This window comes from Miscanthus floridulus, chromosome 6, assembly GCF_019320115.1.
Source record: "Miscanthus floridulus cultivar M001 chromosome 6, ASM1932011v1, whole genome shotgun sequence".
Taxonomy (NCBI): Eukaryota; Viridiplantae; Streptophyta; class Magnoliopsida; order Poales; family Poaceae; genus Miscanthus; species Miscanthus floridulus.
The window spans coordinates 100074214-100098493 of NC_089585.1; the positions used below are offsets into that span (position 1 = coordinate 100074214).

At 45.1% G+C, this 24280-nt stretch overlaps 2 protein-coding genes and 1 long non-coding RNA gene across 3 annotated transcripts; 2 read left to right on the forward strand and 1 right to left on the reverse strand.

Moving 5' to 3' along the window:
* Window positions 1–1668: 1668 nt before the first annotated feature.
* On the forward strand, window positions 1669–5785 carry LOC136458777 (uncharacterized). The gene is made up of 3 exons (XM_066458706.1): window positions 1669–1946; window positions 2293–2492; window positions 2788–5785. The coding sequence occupies exons 1-3, from the start codon at window positions 1739–1741 to the stop codon at window positions 3235–3237; spliced, it is 858 nt and encodes a 285-aa protein (XP_066314803.1). The 5' UTR covers window positions 1669–1738; the 3' UTR covers window positions 3238–5785.
* Window positions 5786–8705: 2920 nt separating this feature from the next.
* On the forward strand, window positions 8706–13916 carry LOC136456428 (uncharacterized). Its single transcript, XR_010759433.1, has 3 exons — window positions 8706–10042; window positions 10315–10426; window positions 13348–13916. It is a non-coding gene; the product is annotated as an uncharacterized lncRNA (long non-coding RNA).
* Window positions 11052–13192, reverse strand: LOC136458776 (two-pore potassium channel 2-like). Its single transcript, XM_066458705.1, has 2 exons — window positions 11894–13192; window positions 11052–11214 (listed from the first exon to the last, which is right to left on the reverse strand). Exons 1-2 carry the CDS (start codon window positions 12967–12969, stop codon window positions 11070–11072), a joined length of 1221 nt encoding a protein of 406 aa, XP_066314802.1. The 5' UTR covers window positions 12970–13192; the 3' UTR covers window positions 11052–11069.
* Window positions 13917–24280: the final 10364 nt, after the last annotated feature.

Genomic DNA, 24280 nt, shown 5'->3' on the forward strand with positions numbered 1-24280 from the left:
CTGTTCAAACGACAAATTCTATCATATATGTCTTAGCAAAAGAAATAAAATACGATTTCATGTTTACCACAAAAATAACCAACCTCGTCATACTCAACCATATGGCCGCAATAATGCCCTATTCCAAGCTCCGAAGGGACTAGGCCATAGTTAGATTTAACACCACATTCGCACATGATAGGAGGTGCTTTGTAAATTACCCTTTCTTTCTTCTTTTCCTTAACCTTTCGTGGTTTTTCTAACCATTGGTTCTTAGGACCATATAACCACTCCATGAAATGACACTTCGTCATTGAAAACACCTAAATAAGTAGATATTAGTACATGAACACATATAACTCAACATTTCAACACATACACTTTGCACTTACTTCATGCTTGTTTGGACATACAAACTCCAACGTATTCTTAGGGTTTATCACTAGCTCGATCTCCACAATCGCACAGAGGAGGTTCCTTGAATCGTCTAACTATGGCTAGGTGCTTCTCCTTAGTCGTCATTGACGGAGGGTTAGGGGGGGTGGAACCCACCGCTTGAAGTGCTCACGTGGAAGTCTTCCTCTAAATCAATCGTCGAAAAGGAGATACCTAGGATCAAACTTGTCTGCACCGTCGATCCACTAAAAGAAAAAGCATATCTTATGGCCCTACACAACGAGATTCCAACAAAATATTAGTAGCATACTTACACAAATAAAGAAAAAGGATAGTGGAAACAATTTCTTATATTAAAATGACTATATATGTAGAAGCAACGCGCCGCTGTGTCCGGATGTTTCGATTGAAAAACATGGGACCGAGAAACCACAGTCATAGTTAGGGACAAGAGTGAGAGACGGGAGCATCTTTGCTAGACGCGTCGGGGTATAATTCTCGAGGACGACCCCGTTTTTGCCAAAACCCCTCCCGAAACATTTCTTGCATCTAACAAAACGGATGCAATTTAACAAACATAAATCAAAACATTACAAATAAATATCAATGAGAACCACACTACAATACAACCAATTTTGTTCTAAGAACCCAAAGTAGTTAACATTAAACCATAAACATAGGGTTTTTCATTTGATGCACAATAATAAACCCATAACATAACTACATGCGTCTAGGTTTGCTAGCTTTTCTACGTATTGGCATCATCATACGATTGTATAATATATATATTGATGGATACAATGAAACCCTTAAGTGATTACGATTATTACGTTCAAAAATCCGACTAATACATACCGAATCGATGCGAAAAAAAAACTAAGAAGGAAGCGAGGATACCTTGCTCTCGAAGATCTATAGATCAAATCAAAGTTTCAAGGTCCAATATGCTGATTCGTGAGGTAGGGTGAAGTGGGGAGAGAAAAAAACCCAAGAGGAAGGAGAAAGAAGAGAAAGAACACTTGGGTAGGAAGGTTGGCCGGGGTTAAATGGCAGGGTCTGGCGCCGAGCTCGGCTCTAAGATCTACGGCGCCGAGCTCGGCGCCAGAGTGACTGGCACCGAGCTCACTGCCATATCATCTACCTTGTCTAGGAGCTCCGAGATGTGTTAGTTCGGCGTCAGTACAAATGGCGCCGAACTATAGATCTATTTTTCAAATTCTTTCCGCGAAAGATCTATTTGTATGGAACTTAAAAAAAAACTAAAATATAAAAAATTCGGACCTTGCGGCCGGCGCAGCCCGAGACGCTTCCTGCTGAGAGGAGGGCGCGCTGCAGGGACTAGGGAGTGTACTGGAGTCTGGAGATGACCTTCGCCGTCACGCCCACGACACTTCGGGCGCCTGCTGTCCTGGCCGGATGGAGGCGGCGCCCGGGGGCAGCTCCTCCGCTGTTCGCCGTCGTCCTGGCGACGTCTAGCGGAGTCGGCGGCGAACGGACCCCGCCGACGTTCGCGCGCCTAAGGGAGGAGCTCCTCCAGCTCCACGCCGAAGCCGACCTCACCCAATCCAAAGGTAACATGTCTATCTATCACAGGAAGTCTGGAATGCTTATGTGTTCATGGGACCGGAGCATGCTCCTGTTTCACTGTCCAGATTTTCTGGTACTTCCCATTACAGCAAGTGTGACTCCCAAAGGTTAAAGGTGCAGTTTGATTTGTCTCCACTCTCCAGTAACTTGTGTTTCTACCTAGCCATCTTAGATTCACCTGATGTAGTGATGTGTAATCATATGACATTAGGATGAGACTTAATTCCCATGTGGGTATGAGTACAATGTGCAGGCTGGAGCATTTGCTCAACTGCACACTATCATTGTAACAATTTCTCTTTTTTTTTTTTTTTTTTTCCTTTTTCATAGCAAATAGCACGAGGGTAAGGCTTGTGCGGTTGACTGAGGCTGCTGAGAATCTTAAGAAGCGAGCTGCAACCAGTGTCCGGATGGGCAAAGAGAACGAGGCTGTGGATTTACTTGTGCAGAAGAAGAAATTGACCAAAGCCCTGGAGAACATTAAAGAGCGCATTGAGGTGCTTGACAGGCTTTCCGCAAAGATTAGTGAGGTGATGACATGTTTTTTTAGTATCATGTAAAACGGTATGACTGATTTCTTTTTTCTAGAAGGTTCTGTATTCTTTAACTTCATTCCAGTTGCTCAAAATTACTGCACAAGCCATTGTTTGCATTTGTATGTCACACTGTTCATGCAGTGATTCTGCTGATCACAATCTGAAATTTAAAAGTATTTGCTTCAACTGTGGCATATAAGTGCAGTACTCAGGAACTGATCGTTGTGAATTTCTGTTCATAAATCATATGGTATATGCAACCCTGAATGAGCAATTTTGTTGGATTCAGGTAATTTCGATGAAGCAAAACATGTTAATTGAGTATGCGTTGCGTCCAGGAACATCTAATGGTGATAACTCTGATGAGAATATAAGGGTTTTCTCCAGTACAGTCAATGATGGAACCAATGGAGCTGAGAGTAGCGATTCTCATCCAAAATCGGTTGAAAATGAATCTTTTGAGTTGAGAAAGGAGGCACATGCAATTGCAAGCATGGTTGGCCACCCAGAGCAAAATGCACTTCAGATGTCCGATAGCTTCTCATTTATAAACAATCCTGACCCAGCAAACAACATAAAGAATCATTCTGCATATGATGGCCTTATAGAGCATATTAATTTACAGATGAAATCATTGGAATATGAAATTGAACAGTTCATCAGTTCCCAATCAGTCGAAGAGGTGGGCAATGAGAAGCAGAGAAGTGACAAGTGGCAAAGGTTATCTGACATATGTTAGATTTGATCTCCTATCAGTGAGGCCCAAAGGCCTTCTGGGCCTTGTTCTCACGCCCTGATCGGAGGCGCCCAACCCTACATGGTTGGTGGGCCCCCGTCGCACAGCGCTATAAAGGAAAGGTGGGGGCCGGGGCTCGCAGTACGAGGTTCACCGCGCCGCCAGTCACCCCACCGACATCCTAACCCTAGACCCGATCGAAAGTAGGGGCGCTGCCAGCGACGGGAAGCACCACCGACGCACACGCCGCCGCCGAGGATGCCACAGCGCCGACTACCTCTCCACCGAACGTCGCTGCCGGCGCGCAGATGGCGTCCGTCAACGAAACCCCGGCCGGAGCTTCGACAACTACGGCATTCGACGGTTTGCCACCTATCACCCATCTCTCAATCTCTCTGTGCAATCCGAATACTCTATTCCTATGCAATACATCCCGATCTGATGAATATACCTAAGAACTCTAATCTAACAATGGTACCGGAGCCACGGTTCGACAAGAAATCAGATCGGCTAAGTGGAACCGACCGATCTGATGCGGATCGGGAAAGAAAGTAGAAAACCGAACCCTAAGACCTAACCCTAATTCCCAAAATCAAAACTGAACAAGGGATTGAAGAAGGGGAAAAGGGAGGGTCGGATTCCGAGAACCCTAGACGCAAATCCGAAAGAGAGAAAAAGGGGAAGAAGAAAGAAGAAGGGTCGAACCCTAACCTTAATCCCATTTTTTTCCATTCGGATGAACGAAAAGAAAGAAATAAAAGGCAAACAAAACGAATCGGCAAGAACAAACCCTAACCCGAATCGGCAAGAACAAACCCTAAACCTAACCCTAGTTTTTTCCCCATTCGGATAAACCCGAAAAGATCAACTCAAAGAAAGAAAGGGGAAAGAAGGGGTAGGGTTAGGGTGCGTCGGATGTACCGCCACCGGCGCGGGAGAAGAAGAGCCGAACCGGCTCTTCGCCGGCGCGGGAGAAGAAGCGCCGATTCGGCTCGCTGCTCGCTGGGCTCGGCCAAGGGGCGCCGCAGCCAGGCCGCTCAACGGCGGCGTGCTCACCCGGGGGGGAGCACGCGCGCCGGCGAGGGGGCCGGCGACGGCGCCAAGGCTCGCCATGGCTGCCCGCTCCGCTCGTCGTCGCTCGGTTGCGGCTACGCTGCGCTGAAGGAGAAGAGAGAGAGCAGAGAGGCGAAGAGAGAGAGAGACCGAATGAAATGGCTAGGGTTTTTTCCAGGGCGCCGGCCGCGGCGAGCCTTTTGATCCGCGCGAAACGGCCGTCGGATCAGATCGAACGCCCGAGATGCGCTGGACCAAGTCGAGGCCCAGGCGGGCGCGACGCACTTTGCCGGCCCAGGCCCAGGTTGCGGCCTGGGTGCGGCCTGGGCGCGTGGGACAGCGCGTGCGCGCGAGCGTTGGGCTGCTGCAGCGCACACTGCTGGCCGGGCCGCGCTGTTGGGCGAGCTGGGCCGCGCTAGGCTGAAAATGAAAGAAGAAGAAGAAGATTTTTCTTATTATTTTCCAGGAGCAATTTTAAATGCATATTTTGCTGAATTTGAATGATTTTGATACAATTTTCTGTGCAAATTTTATCCAACGATACTTTGCTCAGAAAACAATGAATTTTTTAGTGCTTCTGAAAAATAATAATATGAAAAGATTATTAATGTTTCCGCTGTGCATGATAATTATTGTTCTCTTTGATTAAATTTGAACCAACGGGATAATTTAATTTTAAGAGAAATGAATTTCTGATAATTTTGATGCGATTATGATACTGTTATTTTCTGACCAACGTTGTTAATAACAATATTATAATTTTTGATCCATGAGAAATTGTGCATTAATTTTACTTCTGCCCAACGGTGATGTAAAATGTTTGCATGGATGAATTATAAGTTTTAATTTGACCAACGTTGAGTTAAAGCATGGAATTTTATGTATAAATGTTTCTTACTTACTCTGGTGTGATTTCAAGAGGCAAATGCATTGTGAACATTGCCAACATCCCGACACTCAACGGAACCAATCACCGTATGTGGCGGGACAAATATGAATTGGAACTTGCGTTGGGAGAGGTCGATTTTGCCATCACCTCACCTGTGTCCTACTGAGCCTGAGGACCCGATGAGAGGTGACAATGAATCTGACGCTGATTTCGCTTCTCGAAAGCGTGATCATGCTGAAATAAGAATGAAATATGACCTTGAACATAGGCAATGGACTCTCTCCAATCCGCAAGTGCCTGTTGGTAGCCAAAGCCACCATAGAAGAACAGATAAGGGGCTCAATCCCTGAATGTGCTACTGTCAAAGAATATCTTGAGAAAATCAAGAGTCAGTTTACTGGGTCTACCAAGGCCACAGCAAGTTCACTGATTAAGAAGCTTGTGAATGAGAAATTCACTGGTGGTAGCATAAGAGAGCACATTTTGAAGATGAACACTACAGCATCCAAGCTAAAAGAAATGAATTTGAAGAAGGAGGATTTTCCTGATTCATTTGATTTTTGCTTCTTTGTCGAAAGATGGGGCATAGAAAGACTCATCTCAATGTGAACTACAATATGCAGCCTGAAAGATGGGGCATAGAAAGACTTCATCTCAATAGTGTGCTCAAGAAAAGGAGAGGATAAAGTCCTCACAAGGTGAATCTGCTCATTTTGTGAAGGACAACAAAAGAAAGAACTTTAATGGCAAGAATTCTAAACCACAAGGGAAACCTAAGTGGGATAAGACCTCTTCCTCCAGTTCACAGGGAAAGAAACCCCAGGATTCTGAGAATCAGCAGTATGGTGGAGCAGAAAAAGATCAGTGCAAGCACTGCTTCAAGAAGGGACACTACAAGAGGGATTGTCCAGACTTCCTGAAATCTCTGCTAAAGAAAGGTGATGAATTTATTACATTTGTAGATGAATCCCTGTATTTATGTTATGATACATCCACTTGGTGGGTTGATTCAGATGCAACTACTCATGTTGCCAATTCCTTACAGGGGTTAAGTGGGACTGAGAACCTTGCAAAGAGGAGAAAGAACGATTAAAGTTGCAAATGAAGTGCAAGCCAATGTTGAAGCCATTGGAGATTTTTCTTTAGAATTGAATAATGGTTTTGTATTTAGACTTAAAGAAGTACTTTATGTTCCCTCTTTGCGTAGAAATTTGATAAGTGTTTCGAAACTTGATGATGATGGAATTGATTGCTATTTTGGTGATGGCAAGTATAAGATATTGGTTAATAATAAATGTGTTGGTCTTACCTTCCGACAAGACAAGCTTTATTTATTATCTCTTGTTCAGAATGTGAACAATGTATGTGATGAGAATGTGAATGATTCCCCATCTGCGGATGTAACTAAGAAGCGGAAGAGAATTGATACTAGTCTCTTCGAAATTATGGCATTGTCGCTTGGGCCATATTTCGAGGGGGAGAATGGAACGATTGGTTAAGGAATCAATTCTCCCGCGCTTAGAATTTTCAGATTTAGAACAATGTATTGATTGCATTAAAGGAAAGTATGTCAAGAAAATTAAGAAAGATGCCAAACGAAGCACAGGAATTTTAGAAATAATCCACACAGATATATGTGGTCCTTTTTCCTGTGAAAAGTGTGGATGGTTATGACTCGTTTATAACATTCACAGATGACTACTCTCGTTATGGCAATATTTATCCAATTAAAGAAAGATCGGAAGCATTGGATAAATTCAAAATATTTAAAGCTTGAAGTTGAAAATCAGCACAATAAGAAAATCAAGATAGTACGATCAGACCGAGGTGGAGAGTACTATGGGCGACATACCCCATATGGCCAAATTCCTGGACCATTCGCAAGGTTCCTACAGGAAAATGGCATAGTTGCTCAGTACTCCACATCGGGGAGAGCCTCAGCAGAATGGAGTGGCTGAAAGACGTAACCGTACCTTAATGGATATGGTAAGAAGCATGATGAGTTACTCCACATTACCTGATTAGTTTATGGATGGAGGCACTGAAAACCGACATTCACATACTTAATCGAGTATCCAAGTAAATCGGTGTCTAAAACACCGTATGAATTATGGACAGGAAGGGAACCCTCACTTAACCATTTGCGTGTGTGGGGCTGTCCAGCTGAGGCAAAAGTGTTTAACCCAAATATAGAAAAGTTAGACTCCAAGACAATCAGCTGCCATTTTATTGGCTATCCAGAAAGATCGAAAGGATATCGCTTCTATTGTCCTGACAGATATACGAAGATTGTAGAAATAAGACACGCTGTGTTCTTGGAGGACAACATGATCAGGGGGAGCATGGTAGCACGAGAAATCAGCCTACAGGAGAAGCGGGTACATGTACCCACTCCGATGGTTGAAGAACCATTCTTCACGCTACCTGCTGCTGTTGCACCGACAGTGCAGGACACTGTAGTGCCAACACCTGTTGCAAGTTTCTCCCGTGGCGACAATAAATGAACATGAGGAACCTGTCCTTGAGGAACCCATCCTTGAGGAAACTATAGAACCAAATGTTGCACATGAGGAAGAACAACAACAGCCCAATATGGAACAAGTGCCGGAGGCACCTAGAAGGTCTCAAAGAATAAGACGATCAGCTATTACTGATGACTATGAAGTTTATGAAACTGAAGAATGTCAGATGGGGGATGATCCCACCTCATTTGAAGAAGCCATGAGAAGCGACCAATCATCAAAGTGGCTTAAGGACCATGGAAGATAAATTGAAATCAATGAGTACCAATAAAGTTTGGGACTTAGAAAATATTCCTAAAGGAGCCAAAACAGTAGGCTGTAAATGGGTCTATAAAACGAAATATGACTCCCAAGGGAATATAGAAAGATTTAAAGCGCGACTTGTGGCGAAAGGCTTCACGCAAAGAGAAGGGATTGATTACAATGAGACGTTTTCTCCAGTCTCATGTAAAGATTTCCTTCAAAATAATAATGACACTTGTAGCCCACTATGATTTGGAGTTACATCAAATGGATGTAAAGACGGCTTTCCTAAACGGGGATTTGGAAGAAAATATTTATATGGCACAACCGAAAGGTTTTGTCGTAAAAGGAAAGGAAAATATGGGATGCCGTCTGAAGAAATCAATCTACGGATTGAAACAAGTTTCAAGACAGTGGTATTTGAAGTTTGATAGAACGATAAAAGGTTTTGGGTTTGAAGAAAATGTTGAGGACAATTGCGTTTATGCAAAGTTCAGGAATGGAAAGTACATATTCCTAATTTTATATGTGGATGATATCTTGCTTGCTAGTAGTGATATCAATCTACTAATGGAAACGAAGAAATTCTTGTCCTCAAACTTTGATATGAAAGATCTCGGTGAGGCCTCGTTCGTTTTGGGAATAGAGATTCACCGAGACAGGAGAAAAGAGGTTCTAGGATTATTGCAAAAGGCATACATAGAAAAGGTCCTGAAGAAATTTAGTATGCATGCGTGCAGTCCTTCACCTGCTCCTATAGTCAAGGGCGATAGATTTGGGGAACATCAGTGTCCCAAGAACCAATATGAAATTGACCGAATGAAAGCGGTACCGTATGCTTCAGCTGTTGGAAGTTTACAATATGCTCAAGTGTGTACACGCCCTGACTTAGCTTTTGTTACCGGGTTACTTGGCAGATATCAAAAGAATCCAGGAATTGAACATTGGAAATTAGTGAAGAAAGTCCTACGTTATTTGCAGGGTACGAAAGGCCTCATGCTTACGTATAGAAGATCTGACTCCCTGCAGATAGAGGGGTATTCAGATTCTGATTATGCGGGAGATGAAAGAAAATCCACGTCAGGATATGTATTTACTCTCGCAGGAGGGGCTATATCGTGGAAAAGCTCCAAACAAACCGTGACTACATCCTCGACAATGTATGCCGAGTTTGTAGCATGCTATGAGGCAACAGGGCAGGTGAATTGGCTGAAGAAATTCATACCCGGATTGAAAGTGATTGATGATATAAATGAACCACTGAGGTTGTATTGTGATAACAATCCAGCTGGTACAGTACGCTCACAACAATAGGTCAAGTGGTGCTGCCAAACACATTGACATAAAGTACTATGTTGTGAAAGATAAAGTTCGGGATCATATAATTAATCTTGAGCATATAAGTACAGAGAAAATGCTCGCGGATCCGCTCACAAAGGGCTTACCACCCAACGTGTTCAGAGAACACGTAGCCGGCATGGGTTTAAGGGAAAGCCTATGATTCCCGAACATACGAAGGGCCCAAAGAAAGTTTACATTTCAAAACGGAGAAGTGTATTGTGGCTGTTAGTCTAACGGCACTAATTGCTGTGACAATGGGACAGGTTCTATGCACTAATCTGTGATGAAATAGGATGGAAGCAAGAAAAATATGAATTGAAAGTTTTGAGTATGAAATTAAAGAACGAAGAATAGATAAGAGATCAAGGAGGAGAATGTTAGATTTGATCTCCTACCAGTTTGGCCCAAAGGCCTTCTGGGCCTTATTCTCGCGCCCTGATCGGGGGCGCCCAACCCTACATGGTTGGTGGGCCCCCGTCGCACAGCGCTATAAAGGAAAGGTGGGGGCCGGGGCTCGTAGTACGAGATTCACCGCGCCGCCAGTCACCCCACCGACATCCTAACCCTAGACCCGATCGAAAGTAGGGGCGCTGCCAGCGACGGGAAGCACCACCGACGCCGGCAACGCCACCCGACGCACACACCGCCGCCGAGGACGCCACAGCGCCGACTCCCTCTCCACCGAACGTCGCTGCCGGCGCGCAGATGGCGTCCGTCAACGAAACCCCGGCCGGAGCTTCGACAACTACGGCATTCGACGGTTTGCCACCTATCACCCATCTCTCAATCTCTCTGTGAAATCCGAATACTCTATTCCTATGCAATACATCCCGATCTGATGAATATACCTAAGAACTCTAACCTAACAACATACAGATGCTTGTAAGTTGTAAAGGAAACTAGAGAAAAGTGAGTCTTTGATGCCAAGTCAGATATTAAATTCATAGCATCTAAACTTTTCCATTCTAATAACAGTCATTTATCATTGCACAAGATATCCTTGATCTTCATTACAGTAACTAACTGTTTCAGGATTGCAAGGATTTTGGGTATGACAGTAGAAGAGACTGAATCTGGGGACTTAAGATGATAGCAAACCACAGAACAGTGAATTGGTGGCATGAATCCCCCGTCTGTTTCATGGGTAAGTTTGCCTCTCCATTGCTTAAGGAAACCTCAGGAATTCAATACCTGTATGAATGCATTGGACAAAGGGCCTCTAGTCCAGTTGGTCAGAGTACCCCGGCGGCACTCCTTAGGTCCTGGGTTCGACTCCCCGTGGGAGCGAATTTCAGGCTAAGGTTAAAAAAATCCCCTCGTCCATCCCATATCCAAAGCACTGGGGGGGGGGGGGGGGGGGACCAGCCTAATTCTCACTTGGGCGACAGAAAGCCACCGTGTAAGGGTGGGGCGGGGGTTCGGGGGTTTTCTCGGCCTGGTGAGAAGGTCTTCTTATTTGGAATGCTGTGGGGGCATGTTTTAACCCCTTCAGGTCGAGTTTTTTTTATGAATGCATTGAATATCGTCTGTTGGTTCATTGTGTTTCTTCTGTTTTTCCCCATATGTTTAAGACATTCTGGAGATGAATGCAGTCTTTAGTTCAACCACAATACACAACTTTCAGATTTGAGTTAAACTGCAACGGATAATGTATTTGAACATTCATGGATGCAAGGGTATTAAATATGTCACACATACTTGTGCATTCTACTTAACAAAGCATACGAGGTTCTAAGAGTACGTCTATCATCGTGATATGGGATATTCCTAAGTTACAGATACCAGATTCATAATTTTCCAATTATATCTGCAAGAGGGATCCTTTCACATTTTCCAAACTCTATCTGATCAAACTGGTCAGAGATCATTTTGATGTCTTCCTCATCAATCTTCCCCATCTCCTTGAGCTTGTAGATCACAAAATCTGATTTGCTGTTGCATAGGAGCAAGCAGATTATTAACGAATGGGCATTGAAAACTATATACATTGAATATGACTTGCTTTCAAATGAATAGAATGAGAAGTATACAAGATGTGAGCAAAGTAAATGTAGTTTACGGTGGTAAGGGGTTGATGTTCATGTCACTTTCATGACAGTCATGTAACCTTGCCCTGTCTTTCTATTTATAGAATGTTAGTGTCTCTACTGCAGACATTTTTTTAGAAATTAGGACTTTGGGCCTAGTTTCATCAGAAACTCCAAAATAAAAGTTAGTTTGTACATGTGGCTATGAGGGCGTATAGTTTTGTATAAAGATTCTTTTGTTTACTAATGCATTCAGGATTTTAAACCTATATTTTCAGCGCATAAACTACCTTTACAGTAATTTATTTTTAATTCAAAAAAGGATAAATTCAGTGCCTAAAAGAAATAACAATTTTTTGTCTCTTTTTCATGTAAGGAATTAATAAAGTCCATATCTTCAAAAAGATCATGATGTAATCATTGAATTAAATATAAGCAACATATTAGAAGTATAGTTTCTCTGCAAAGTTGCTTCCCTTTTGGGTATTAATTATTTTTTAGAACTTCCAGGTATTAATTGTTGAAACGCAACTTCAAAACATAAATTTTAATGAAATAATCTTTCATGGAAAACTGTACTGTACCTTACAGCAGGATTGTTGTCTAGGTCTCCAACAAGTGTCTCATTGTCCATTTTCTTCTGGAGGATCCATTTTGTAGTCCGCCGGTTTCTTTTGTCCATCCTTAAGTCTGTTAGGAACAAGAAGGCCTTTGCAACTGCTAAAGTGCTTACTAACAGGCACACAGTGGCAGTGAGCCTTCCTGCTGTTGTTGAGAAGCTTTTGTCTCCATATCCAACTGTTGTAACAGAGATGACTGATAAATAGAAACTATCGATCCAGTTTAAGCCCTCAACTTCATGTACTATTATTGTGCAAATTGAGATAGTGCCTGCTACAACCGCTAATGCAAGTATTACTTTCATCCTCCCTCTTGACCTTTTCTTTCTAGCATCAATCATGTAGGTGTCAAACACCTTGTTAAGCTTGTTATCATCCATTGTGCTAAGTAGAACTGTTCTCTGCTTGTCCAGTACATTTGTCAACAGCCCATTTAGCATAAGGTCGATGAAACGAACACCAATTAGTAGGAACAAGCATGTGAACACCTTTGTGAAGTTAGTAAATGGGACTATGTCACCGCATCCTATTGTGCACAAACTAATGATGGTGAAGTAAAGAGCATCCACTAACTTGAATGTGGATTTCCCCTTGATGCCTTCAACATTTGTCATGTACACAAGTACCCCTATTGAGATGTATAAGATGACACTGACAATAGCCTGCCTTGTAATTGATGGTGTATATTGTGCAGCAGCAGCACGGCTTTGGCCATCAAGCTCATCCACACAGGGTGCTTCTTTGCTTGATGTGAATATGGAAGGTGAAGAGTGCACCCGCTGGATATTTGGTGAGGATACCGTATTGGTACTTTCATCAGTGGGCGGCAGATGATTGAGAGTACTGAAGTAAGCGTTGAGATTACTGTTTGGGGAAAAGGAAGTTGCACACCTGCTTGGAACATCACAGGATCTTCTTCTGTCTTTCTTGGAAATGTACTTTTGGTCGCGCTGGACCAAAGGTAGCAGAGGCTCTTCCATGGAAGACATATTGGAGCTTGGATTGCTTAGTTGCAGCTTGCAGTTCTCAGGCTGGATCATCAATTTACATCCATGGTGGTTCTGCCGAGACCTTGACGATGGAAGTGGTGCCCATTAGGCATTCAAGCAGGGATGTACACTTCCCTGGCGTTTCTGGGATGAATGGACTGGTTTACATCATATCTTGAAACATATCTTTCTTATTTATTGCAACATCTATAACGTGTAGTTTCTAGTATCCTGCATCGTAGCTGAAGCAAGAGGCAACTGATGAAAGAGAAAGAATGGTGGGCATATTCTTTTGTCGGATGTCTGGAACAGAACCATAGTTTTATACTTCACAATCCCTGTGTTGTGGCAGAAATACCACGCACTGAATCACTCTTTGTTCACTGCACGTGCACTAATTATGTGTTTCTGAATTACACTTCGATGCAGGTACCCAAGACCCAAGTTGAGGATGGCTTATGAGTTGTTGGATCTTGCAAGTTGTTTCCGTGCTTGGGATGGTCCATTGGATCTTAGGCAGTGCCATATTCTGCAGGACTCCGCCTAACAACTAGAGGGAATGTGGGGTTACCTTCTTCTCTGGTTGGAAACATATCGATTTGTTGCTGTGCTGATATCTCATTGTCGGCGATGGATATACTGATATACAGTACAGATAGCACCTACTGAAAGCTTCTCAAGCTGAAAAATCTTGACCGGAGGAGCTTGGTTGCTGATCACATCCGTATCTGTGAGTGCTCGTTATCTCTATGTGGACCTTGATTGAAGGGAGCCTGTCCCAGGTCATCCCTCTGCGTGCATTTGCATGTAGAGAAGGGTGCAGTCAAGTTGTTCAAGCCCTGTCTTGATATTTCCCGAAGACTTGAGAATTCCAATTCCAAGCAATGCTTCAAGCTTTCTGATATGAGTGTAGGCGATGATAAATTTCATTATTTCAAGATGGGTTTCTGTACCCAGTAGTATATAACAAGAACAATCCATGGAGTACTAAATGAGAATGTGAGATTGTTATTGTTTCGTTTGTGGGAGATCTAGGGGAGTCCAATCTGAGAAGTGGGGATTGTAACTATTCCCCCGTTCCGAACGACACAGCCACACAGGAGCTCTCTGCTCGTTAAACATTTTTCTGTTTCAATTTTGTTTCCTGAACCTTGCGTAACGCATATATTGTGTTACTAGAGTAGAGATAGAACACGTCTATCAGTATACAACAGGCAGCAGCTCCCTTTCACGGGATTTTCTGTGTCGCCTAATCATCGGATAAGGGAAGCACAGCACTACTGTAAACCTTCAAACAAGGCTTACAATGTCCACAGCGAAATTACCATTCGGTTCATATGTGCTGGCTGTTACAGTACTTGTTTATACTGTTTCTGTGATACGCTAAAGAAACTAGCAACTCCTGGCCTCGTCACTCGTCAGCCCAACCCATCCGAGCAGTTCTGGGCCCCCACTCCAAGTCGGCCCAGTAGGCACCAGCGAGCTGCTGCTACCCAATAAACAACTAGGCCGAGCAGGAATATAGGATGGTGCAAAGCAGCAAAGGTTAGTAGATGGGCTTTGAGCCACCCACAGACTTGTTGGACTCCCCACATAATTTTTTTTATCATATAGTTTTGGAAACTAATAAAAAATACTCTAATAGACTGTGAACTACTTTTCATAAGTTTTGGAGAGGCTACATGACTCTCTAAAATGCAATATATGGTAGTTTTCTTATGAATTTTTCACACGAGGAAATTTATGATAGGGTTTTGAAGCGTAGAGAACAAAAAAAAATGGAGAGTATATATATATATATATATATATATATATATATATATATATATATATATATATATATATATATATATATATATATATATATGAGAGGGAAAAAGTCTACTTAACTCCCTCAACTATTAGTGGTTGTTTACTTCACCCCCTCACCTATAAAACTAGGTATTCTACCCCTCAATGGTTGTTTACTTCACCCCCTCACCTATAAAACTAGGTATTCTACCCCTCAAACTATTGAAAACCGTCTAAATAACCCCCTAAGGCGGTTTTAAAAGTGGTGGCATATTAAAAAGTCTATATAACCTCCTAACATATTAACAATTGATTGCATGACCCCTCAACTATAAAATATGATATTGTAGCCCTTAAAGCATCTAATAATGTTTAAATGATGGTCATGTAGGGTTGTTTGGACACCGAATCCCACCACAATGGCCTAAGCACACATGCTTGCACACAGGCCCATCGGCTGCCTCCCTTTCTGAACTCTTTCTAGGCTTGTGCTACCGTCCGGTGAGCACCATCTTGTTTCCTACTCCACCTCAAGCACTCCTCAATAACATAGAGCACATGCCGACGCTTGTGCCCTTTTTGTCATCCGGCTCCTCCCACTCCCACATCCTCGCCCCCTCTCGCTTTCTCCTCCGATTGCTACCTAAAAAATTGAAGGACAATCAGATAAAGGATGTGGGAGGGGCTGAACGATGACGATGTAGGCATGGCGTGCTTGAGCTCAATGCCATCGATGAGTGATGGGAGGTGAAGCAGGAGACAAGATGGCCTACCTAAAAAGAGTAGGGAGGTGGAGGCAACAAATGGCCTGCATGCAAACATGTGTGTTTAGGCCAGTGTGGCGGGATACGGTGTCCAAACGACCCTAAAGACCATCCGATGAGTCATTTGAATATTATTTGATGCTTTGCGGGCTATAATATCATGTTTTATAGTTGATGGGTCATGTAGTCAATTCTTAATATGCGAGAGGGTTATATATACTTTTTAATATGTCATGTCAGCAAAACCACTTTCAAAACCGCCTCGGGGGTTATTTAGATGGTTTTCAATAGTTTGAGGGGTAGAATACCTAGTTTTATAGGTGGGGTGTGTGATAGAACCGCCCAATTTATACAAGATCAAGTATGGCTATCCCCGTTTAACACATTGACGCACACATACTTTCACTTATATAAACCCGGTAGTCCGCTGAGTGTCACGAAGGATCTCGGTAAATCAACATCACAACCAAGATCGCATGATTAAGCAAATACACATCACATACACGGAGTTGCAGTGGAAATAATACTTACAATGAGTTCACAAATGATAATACAAGTTTGGGTTTCAAAACTGGTTAGTGAAAACCACATAGCTTTCAAATGATTACAATAATATACGTTCCAAATACATTGCTAGCATACGTGACATCCTCTGATAAAAGCACATAGATAAGAACACTATATAGAGTCACCGAGCCCACCGACGGTTAGCCACCATCTTCAGCAGGCCGAGAACTTCACCTACAACATAGTGGGATAAACCCTGAGTACTCGAATATACTTAGCTAGACTTACCCGTCATAAACCAAAAATAAAGTGACACCAAGGATCATACAAGGCTTTATAAGTGGAGCTGGCTTAACAACATTTTACATAAAAAGCCACTAGTTGAGCTATACATTTTATAATTTGATTCCAAGTTAATTGTAGTTATTCATCGCTAGATTAGCATCTAACCTATGCCAAACATGTGATGTATGATTATGTAGCATAACAATAATAACCATAGTCCGGTGTAACATTCCCATGTTCATCGTAACCATCAAATTCCATAGTTCAATTACTACTGATGCTGGAGCTAGTTAAGTTTCTCATTATCCAAGAGAGACTGACAATTCAAATCGGTTGCAACCAGCTGGGCAGTTATTCCTAACACTAAACCCAGACATACCTGCGCGAAGGTAGTCTTAGGTCACCTTTGGTACAACTCAAGTACACATTTCATGGGTTCGATCAACGCCGCATAACCAGGGACAACCAGCTACCAAGACATTTAGGCCCGGCCTATCCTTGGGCTCATGTCTGGCTCCCTACACATCCTTACTACCATCTAGAGTGCGCCCTCTAACAGAACAAGGCCCGCTTGAGTTGAGCTACTCGACTTCATGGTCGGAATGAGTTATCCGGCCAGCTAAGTGAGAGGCATGCATTCAATCTCGACAGAATTGCCAGCAATGGTACGGTCCTTACTTGACATAGATGGGATCAACATAGCCAACCCAACACCATTACATATGAAATCCTGCCTAGTCTCCACTTAGATTACATCCCATGGTTATTTTCCACGATAGCAAATATAGCCAACCGTGCTCCGGTATCCACCTATATCTCGTAGGTGACAGGAAATCACCCTGACTTCTACCGGTCTAAGCATGGCTAAGCATATATTTGATCCTAGACCTACACAGGGTTCAAGGTATATGTCTAGACAAGGAAATTATATGCATCAAGAGTGTCAGAGTTTTCAGGACCATCGACGAGTAAATTTGTATTTGCGCGTCTGGCTCGGATGGTGTGCTCGGAGGACACAAGAGTTTATACTGGTTTGGGCAAAATGTCCCTATGTTTAGTTTGCTACTACTCATGTTATCGGCACTTGGTTTGCAGTAGGGGCTACAAACGGGTGAGAGAGGGAAAGGATTCTAAGTCTCTGGTGGAAGGAGTGAATGGGTGCTGAGAGCTTGATCGCTACTTAGTCAGTGTGTTCATGTCATGCTCTTGTATTTTTATCTTGTGGTTTGGTCTTGTACGGATCTGGATCTCCCTTCATGGGGCAGCCCTGCTTCCCCTTTTATAAGCGAAAGGAAAGCATGGGTTACAACGGAGAAAAAGAAGAAGAACAAGAGAGAGAAGAAGGCTTCCAGGATCGTCGGGTCCTTCTTCTCCTTCATGCGGGTCCCATCGATCCTGTAGATGTCAATAGGGATGGCTCCATGTCGTGGCCTTGTTCGTCACTAGTGCCATGTGCAGGCGTCATCTGCTGGTCATAGCGTTCCATTCTGTCCCAGCGGACATCGTAGTGAACTGACGTGCCTATCAACATTCATACAAGGGTTAGGTAGAACAACACTGGCACTGTTCGACACTGTTCTTGATGTGAATCCTCAGGTATGGCCCATCATGTCCACATGTTACATCGAGACATGCCAGTCTCTTCCCTAGTGTCAGAGTTTTGACCTAGGCCCATAAGCTTGGACCTAGAGTGGTTGGCGGCGGTATGGGTCCCCATCAAGTGAAGACTGAGCCCACGACCTTAGGGTCGAGCAAGATGGAGTATGGACCCAAGGGGTTGGGCGAGATGGAGCATAAACCCAAGGGGTCAGGTGCAAGATGGAGCCCAGTGGCCTTGGGGTCGAGTGAGACGGAGCCCGCGGCCTTGGGGTTAGGGTAAGATGGGGCACTGAACCTAAGGGGTCAGGCGAGATGGAGCACAGACCCAAAGGGTCGGGCTAGACAAAGCCTGTGGCCTTGGGGTCAGGCGAGATGGGGCATGAACCCAAGGGGTTAGGCGAGACAGAGCATGAACCCAAGGGGTCAGGCAAGACAGAAACCGCGTCCTTGAGGTTAGGCGAGACGGAGCCCGCTGCCTTGGGCGAGACCCCCGCTGGCCTCAAGGTCGGGCGAGATAGAGCCCATGGCCTTAGGGTTAGGTGAGGCAGAGCCCATAGCTTTAGGGTCGTGCAAGACTTTTTAATTCATCTTGCCCCATCCGGGGAAGTCAGCGTGATCGCTAACTTCCTTACTTTGGGTATCCCTAATATCGATACCCAACAGTAGCCCCCATGCCTATAGAGGAGTAGAATACTCCTTTGGAGGTTTTGCCAGATGGGAGGACTCTAAGGGCCTTAGCCTTCCTTTTTTAGCCCATGGCGTGTCTAGGTAGGGCGGTGGTTCCCTTTTGTCATGATCGATCTTCTTGGGGGCATGTAACCGTAGGATCCAAGAGGCCAGAAAGATTATTCTTGATTCCAGTCCCTAGGATCTGATTGGTCTATCATCATACTATGACTAGTGTGTTCGGTCTCCTTACGAGTCCAACTTTCCTTGAGCCCCTACGCGTTGTAGGGGTCCGGTCGAGGGTTGGCTCGTCTTTGTGATGGACGGAACATGGTGCTCGGTGAGCTGTTAATGGGCTAGTTCAAGTAGGGCCTCGGCTTCCTATTCATGGGGGTCTAGCATGGATCAGCTGGTGACCTGACTCTAGACTCTTGGCGGTTAGTCCATATAGTTTTTGGGTCTGTTTGGCCGATCCTAAGGGCTCGTTGCCTTTCTTTGAGAAAAAACCATGGACTGGGAATCAACTAAGACTCGAACATGGGATCAGGATGCTCGCGGACACTCGTGCACCTAGGTACTGGCCGCTAGTGGGCCCATCCCTTTCCGCCTCTCGCTCTAAGGGCACCCCAGAGTAGCTGTGAACTCGTCGATGGGCCAGGCTTCGAACTCCTAGTCCTAAATGGGTCATAGGAGTATTTTTAGCTCTAGATCCCTTCCTACCTACGACGGTTCTTGGCCCATTTGAACAGGCGAACCATCATCTAGTGTGTCCTTTGAGGGCATGGATAGAGATTGTGTGTGCATGATCTTCGAAGGGAGGTGACGTGACACGGCACTAGTGGGTGCATGAATCTAGGCAGACGGTTCGCCTTCTTCGCCCCACTCCACCTTATAAATAGCGGCCTCCCCCTTCGCGTTCTTACACACCAAAACTAAAACATAGCCTTACATTCTCTGTTTCTCTGCCACCGCCGTTCAGATCTACCGTGCTTGCTAATCCACCGTTGGAGTCCTAGATCCATAGCTTCCGCTCCTCTGCCGCTGCCTTTGCTTCTCTGTAGCCACCTCCATCCTCCATGGATTTGTGGTATCGCTCTGATGTTACCTATGCATGTCTGGAAGGCCTTGTCAAGCGTGGTCTTCTCCGTGGGAGGACTGACATGGCAGAGATGGCTACATCATCTCCTTCATGCTCTTCCACGAGTGCAGACTCATGGTTCCTCCTCACCCATTCTTCTGGGGTCTGCTGCACCACTATTAGATCGAGTTGTAGCACTTGAACCCCAATGGGATCCTACACATCGCGGCCTTCATCATGATGTATGAGGGGTACCTGGGGATCAAGCCTCACTTCAAGCTCTAGAGATATTTCTTCTCCATCTCCTTGATCAAGAAGAAGGAGAGAGGCCAGGAGACCCCGGTGCCAATGGGATGCGCGGGCATCCATCTCCGAGGGCAGTAGGTGGCTGAGTACATGCCCTGCTAGCTCTCCAGATCCAACAAGGGGAGGCACTCGCATTGGTTCTACTTGAAGGATGACCCTACCGCACCCTTGCCTATCTTCTCTGGGCATCTGATCGAAGATTTTCCACCATCATGGCCATGGGGGCCACCTATCAAGGAGAAAAAGAGGCCATCACATTCCTGAAGACCCAAGACCTCTACGAGGCCAGCGTCATCTAGGGGTATCATGTGAGGAGGGTGGCATCTCTAATGGTGCACGTCCTCCCACGTACGAGATGATGCCCGACGTGCAGCTCATCGGGACGATGCCCACCTAGGTGCTGCTCCACGATAGTGAGGTTGCACAGCACGTTAAGGAGGCCACGGGGGAGGCCAACGCTGTGTTCCTAATCCTAAGGCATCCCATGATGCTGTCAGATGCTGGCTTCATCAAGCTGTGTGCCGTTGCTAGAGCATGTGACCACGAGGGCAGCAAACCATGCTGTGGATAAATGGTGGAAGAAGAAGAAGGACGACGAGGAGAAGAAACAGTGGTCGAAGTAGTTAGCAAAGCTGTAGCGAGGGAAGTGGTGTCAAGGCTCGTCGGAGGAAGAGGAGGAAGATGATGACTCCATGCCGCCCATCCTATGGGATGATCTGGCCCCTAGGGACGAGGACCCGCCTTCACCGTAGGCCGGGCCCTTCCCGTAGCATGTCACGAGGTAGGAGGGGAAGGACGTGCCCCCAGAACCAGTAGAATCGAGCCGCTCCACCGTGTCTGGACCCTCAATGGTGGCCTCAGAACCGGTGGAGCTAGGCCACCTTGTCTCATCCAGGGCCTTTGACGGTGGCCCCGGAGCCGGTGGAAATAGGTCACCCTGCTCCGTCCGAGCCCTCGGTGGTGCCTCCTAGAGTCAGCGGGGGGTGGCCATTTTGATTCATCCAAGCCCTCCGAGTAAAGGGAGGGCTCAAAGTGGCAACATGCCGACGAGGAGCAGCCGGGGTCGGGCAAGCCGGCCCCAAAATGTCCTTATATGATGGCGTCAAGGTGAGTCAAGAGTTTTTGCCATCCTTTCATCCTAACGAATTTTTGCCATGAACTGACTATCATGTCTCTTGCAACTGTAGGAGGACGTGGGACTCTCCTATGGCTTGCTCCAAAGAAGATCCTCCTTAGGCAAACATGCCTAGGGGTTGGCTGTCACCGCGCCGGTGGAGGGTGCAAGTGGCATTGTGATGGCCATAGCGTCGACCGGGGAGGCGTAGCCGATGGATGCGTCCATGGGAAAGCAGGCGGAGGAGGGCACGTCTAGGGCGCCCGTGGTGGGCACAACATGGTCGGTCGTGTCCTTGACATCGCAGGCAGAGGAGGCATGGCCGGAGCCACCGTCCGTGTAGGTGGCCATGTCTGTGATGGGGTAGATAGAAGGGGGCGCACCCGAGGCATCCTTCATGGATGTGGCGATAGGGCAGACCTCCGTGTCCACGTCACCCGCCCCCTCTGTCACTAGAGGAGCCACTTTGGAGGAGCTACCACCACTAGAGAGGTCGGCGCCACTTGAGGTCAGCACGGGGACGTCCTGGTCTCTAGTTCAGGTGGCTGTCCTTGATGAAGCAGCAGAGGAGAGGGAATGGGGGAGCATCCACACGAAGGTTGGGGATGCGATTCACACCCTAACCACCATGCTGGGCTCGATGCATGACATTATTGCCCCTATTGGCTAGGTATGGTATGACTGTGCTTCCGACCCCCATGTTCTCTTTCCGTGCCTCTAAGCCTTGTCTTCTTCGTAGGTCCTTATGGCCCGCAGTTAGGAGAAGTCCTAGCTCCTTACTGAGGAGACACAGTGGAGTGAGGGGCTGGCCGCACAGCTCGCTAGTCACCTGTCAGGAGGTGGCTGAGCTTGCTCCTGCCGCTTGGGAGGTGTTCAACCTTTGAGTCAAGGAGAAGGACGCTCACGACGATGCCCATGAGGTTGAGGAGAAGCTCGTGGCCCTGATTGAGAGGATGTGCATGGACGCCGTGGAGCCCGAATGGCTATGGAAGGAGCGAGATGATTTGCTCTAGGTCATAGAGGAGCTCTGCTCGGGGACTAAGCTGGCTTGCTAGGAGCATGCCGATGCTCAACAGTGGGTCGACCACCTCGAGAAGGAGCTCTAGAGGGAGAGGGACCTGAAGGTTGCAGCCAAGGGCATGTCCACTAGGCTCGCCGTGGAGGTTGGGCAGCACCAAGAGGAGGTCCAGCACCTAGAGGCCGAGGTGACCTAGTAGTGCGATGATGTGTGTAGGCTTCGAGCGGACGTGGATGGTAAGTCCCCAATTTCCCTTGTTGTCTTTCTCCCTAGAATCCATGGTAGGCCTTTTGACACGGTCGGCATGTGACTTGGGCAGGTCTCGACGACAAGCTCGGGTCAGGAGGTGGTGAAGAGCTCTTAAAAAGTTTGGAATGGATGATGCTAAAGCTATTAGTACACCAATGGGGACAAGTAGAAGCTTGGATAGTGATGCTAGTGGCAACATGGTGGATCAAAAGATGTATCGGTCTATGATTGGAAGCCTACTCTATGTGACCGCATCAAGGCCGGATGTGATGTTTAGTGTATGTATGTGTGCTAGATTTCAAGCCTCACCAAGAGAAAGTTATTTAAAGGCAACAAAGAGAATATTAAGGTACTTGAAACATACACAAAATGTTGGATTGTGGTATCCTAAAGGAGCAAGATTTGAGTTCATTGGATATTCGGACTCCGATTATGCGGGATGCAAAGTTTAGAGAAAGAGCACATCGGGCACATATCAACTATTGGGAAGATCACTTGTGTCTTGGTCATCAAAGAAGCAAAATAGTAGTAGCACTTTCAACCGCTGAAGCAGAGTACATTTTGGCCGGTAGTTGTTGTGCTCAATTACTTTGGATGAAGGCTACTTTGAGAGATTTTGGAATCAAATTCAAGCAAGTGTCATTGCTATGTGACAATGAAAGTGCCGTAAAGCTCACCAACAACCCGGTTCAACATTCAAGAACAAAGCATATTGATGTCCGCCATTATTTCATAAGAGATCATCAACAAAAAGGGGACATTTGCATTGAGAGTGTGGGCACCGAAGATCAACTTGCCGATATCTTCACTAAGCCACTTGATGAGAAGAGGTTTTGCAAGCTAAGGAATGAATTGAACATACTTGACTTCTCAAATATGTGTTGATGCACCTCCCATTATATGACATGCCTCTCTTTCGAGCAAAGCAAGGTAAAGTTGATTGGCATGTCATCCATCCATTGTTAAGGACTTATTTAGTGCATCTAGTCATTCCTATCATGTCCTAGGCTCATTCATGAAAATCAAATGAATTTGATGCTTGTATGGTACCACTATTGCTTGTATGCTTGAAATGATCTAGTGGTAGCATATGACATGTTTGTGGGCTTGTAAACCTAGTGTTTGATCTAGAAAATAAGCTATAAGTGTTTAACTCAACATGGTACAAGATAACCCTTATTTAGAGGTGTGAAGAAGCTTGTCCTTGGATCAAACCGAGTTAAATATCTTTTGCAAGTGATCTAGATTGAACTAAATTGGGAAAATGATCCTCATTTCATATGGTTTCACCTCAACCTATCTATAATTTGAGCTCACCTTTTGTGCTAATTGTTGATAAAAGGGGAGAGAAATTCACAAAGATAGTAAGATAGGAGGAGCAAACAAATGAAAACAAATGAAATGACATTGTAAGGGGATCAATAAAAAAATACACACAAGTAGGGGGAGCAAGCTCATAAACTTGTATGTTGTATTTGAATGTGCATTTTGTATATTTGCTTGCATGACACAAGTTTTAAATTTCAATATCCATGCTTGTGTGGTGTATGCTAGTTATAGGCTTGAATGATGAAATGAGAAACTAGCATGCATAGGCTAAAGTAACTAGACCTATGGATCATTCTATGGAAACTAGACCCTTGCTTATAATGTTGATCTCGTGGGGTATTCTAATTTTTATGTATGTCTAGTTACCAATGGTGCTAAGGATGGTATATTGGTGCACTTCGATTGGTATCACGCTTCAAAGGTCCATCTCTTATACCTTAACATCATTTGGTAAACATTGTCTCCTATATTTTCTATGTAAGCATATATGCAAGCTTCAATCCAAACTCTTAGCACATATATAGGGGGAGCAATCGCTACCATATGGGATTCATGAAACTTGTCCATATTCTTTTACACATGGTAAATATGTTTGGACAAGCAACATGGATTCAATTGAACTTCAATTCATATCTTTGTGAAAGGGTTGTCATCAA

Coding starts and splice junctions, on each gene's coding strand:
- LOC136458776 (XM_066458705.1), bottom strand. CDS start 12,969: ATGATCCAGCCTGAGAACTGCAAGCTGCAACTAAGCAATCCAAGCTCC. Junction 11,215..11,893: donor GACAACAATCCTGCTGTAAG/GTACAGTACAGT, acceptor CCTATGCAACAG/CAAATCAGATTTTGTGATCT.
- LOC136458777 (XM_066458706.1), top strand. CDS start 1,739: ATGACCTTCGCCGTCACGCCCACGACACTTCGGGCGCCTGCTGTCCTG. Junction 1,947..2,292: donor CGACCTCACCCAATCCAAAG/GTAACATGTCTA, acceptor CCTTTTTCATAG/CAAATAGCACGAGGGTAAGG. Junction 2,493..2,787: donor TTTCCGCAAAGATTAGTGAG/GTGATGACATGT, acceptor TGTTGGATTCAG/GTAATTTCGATGAAGCAAAA.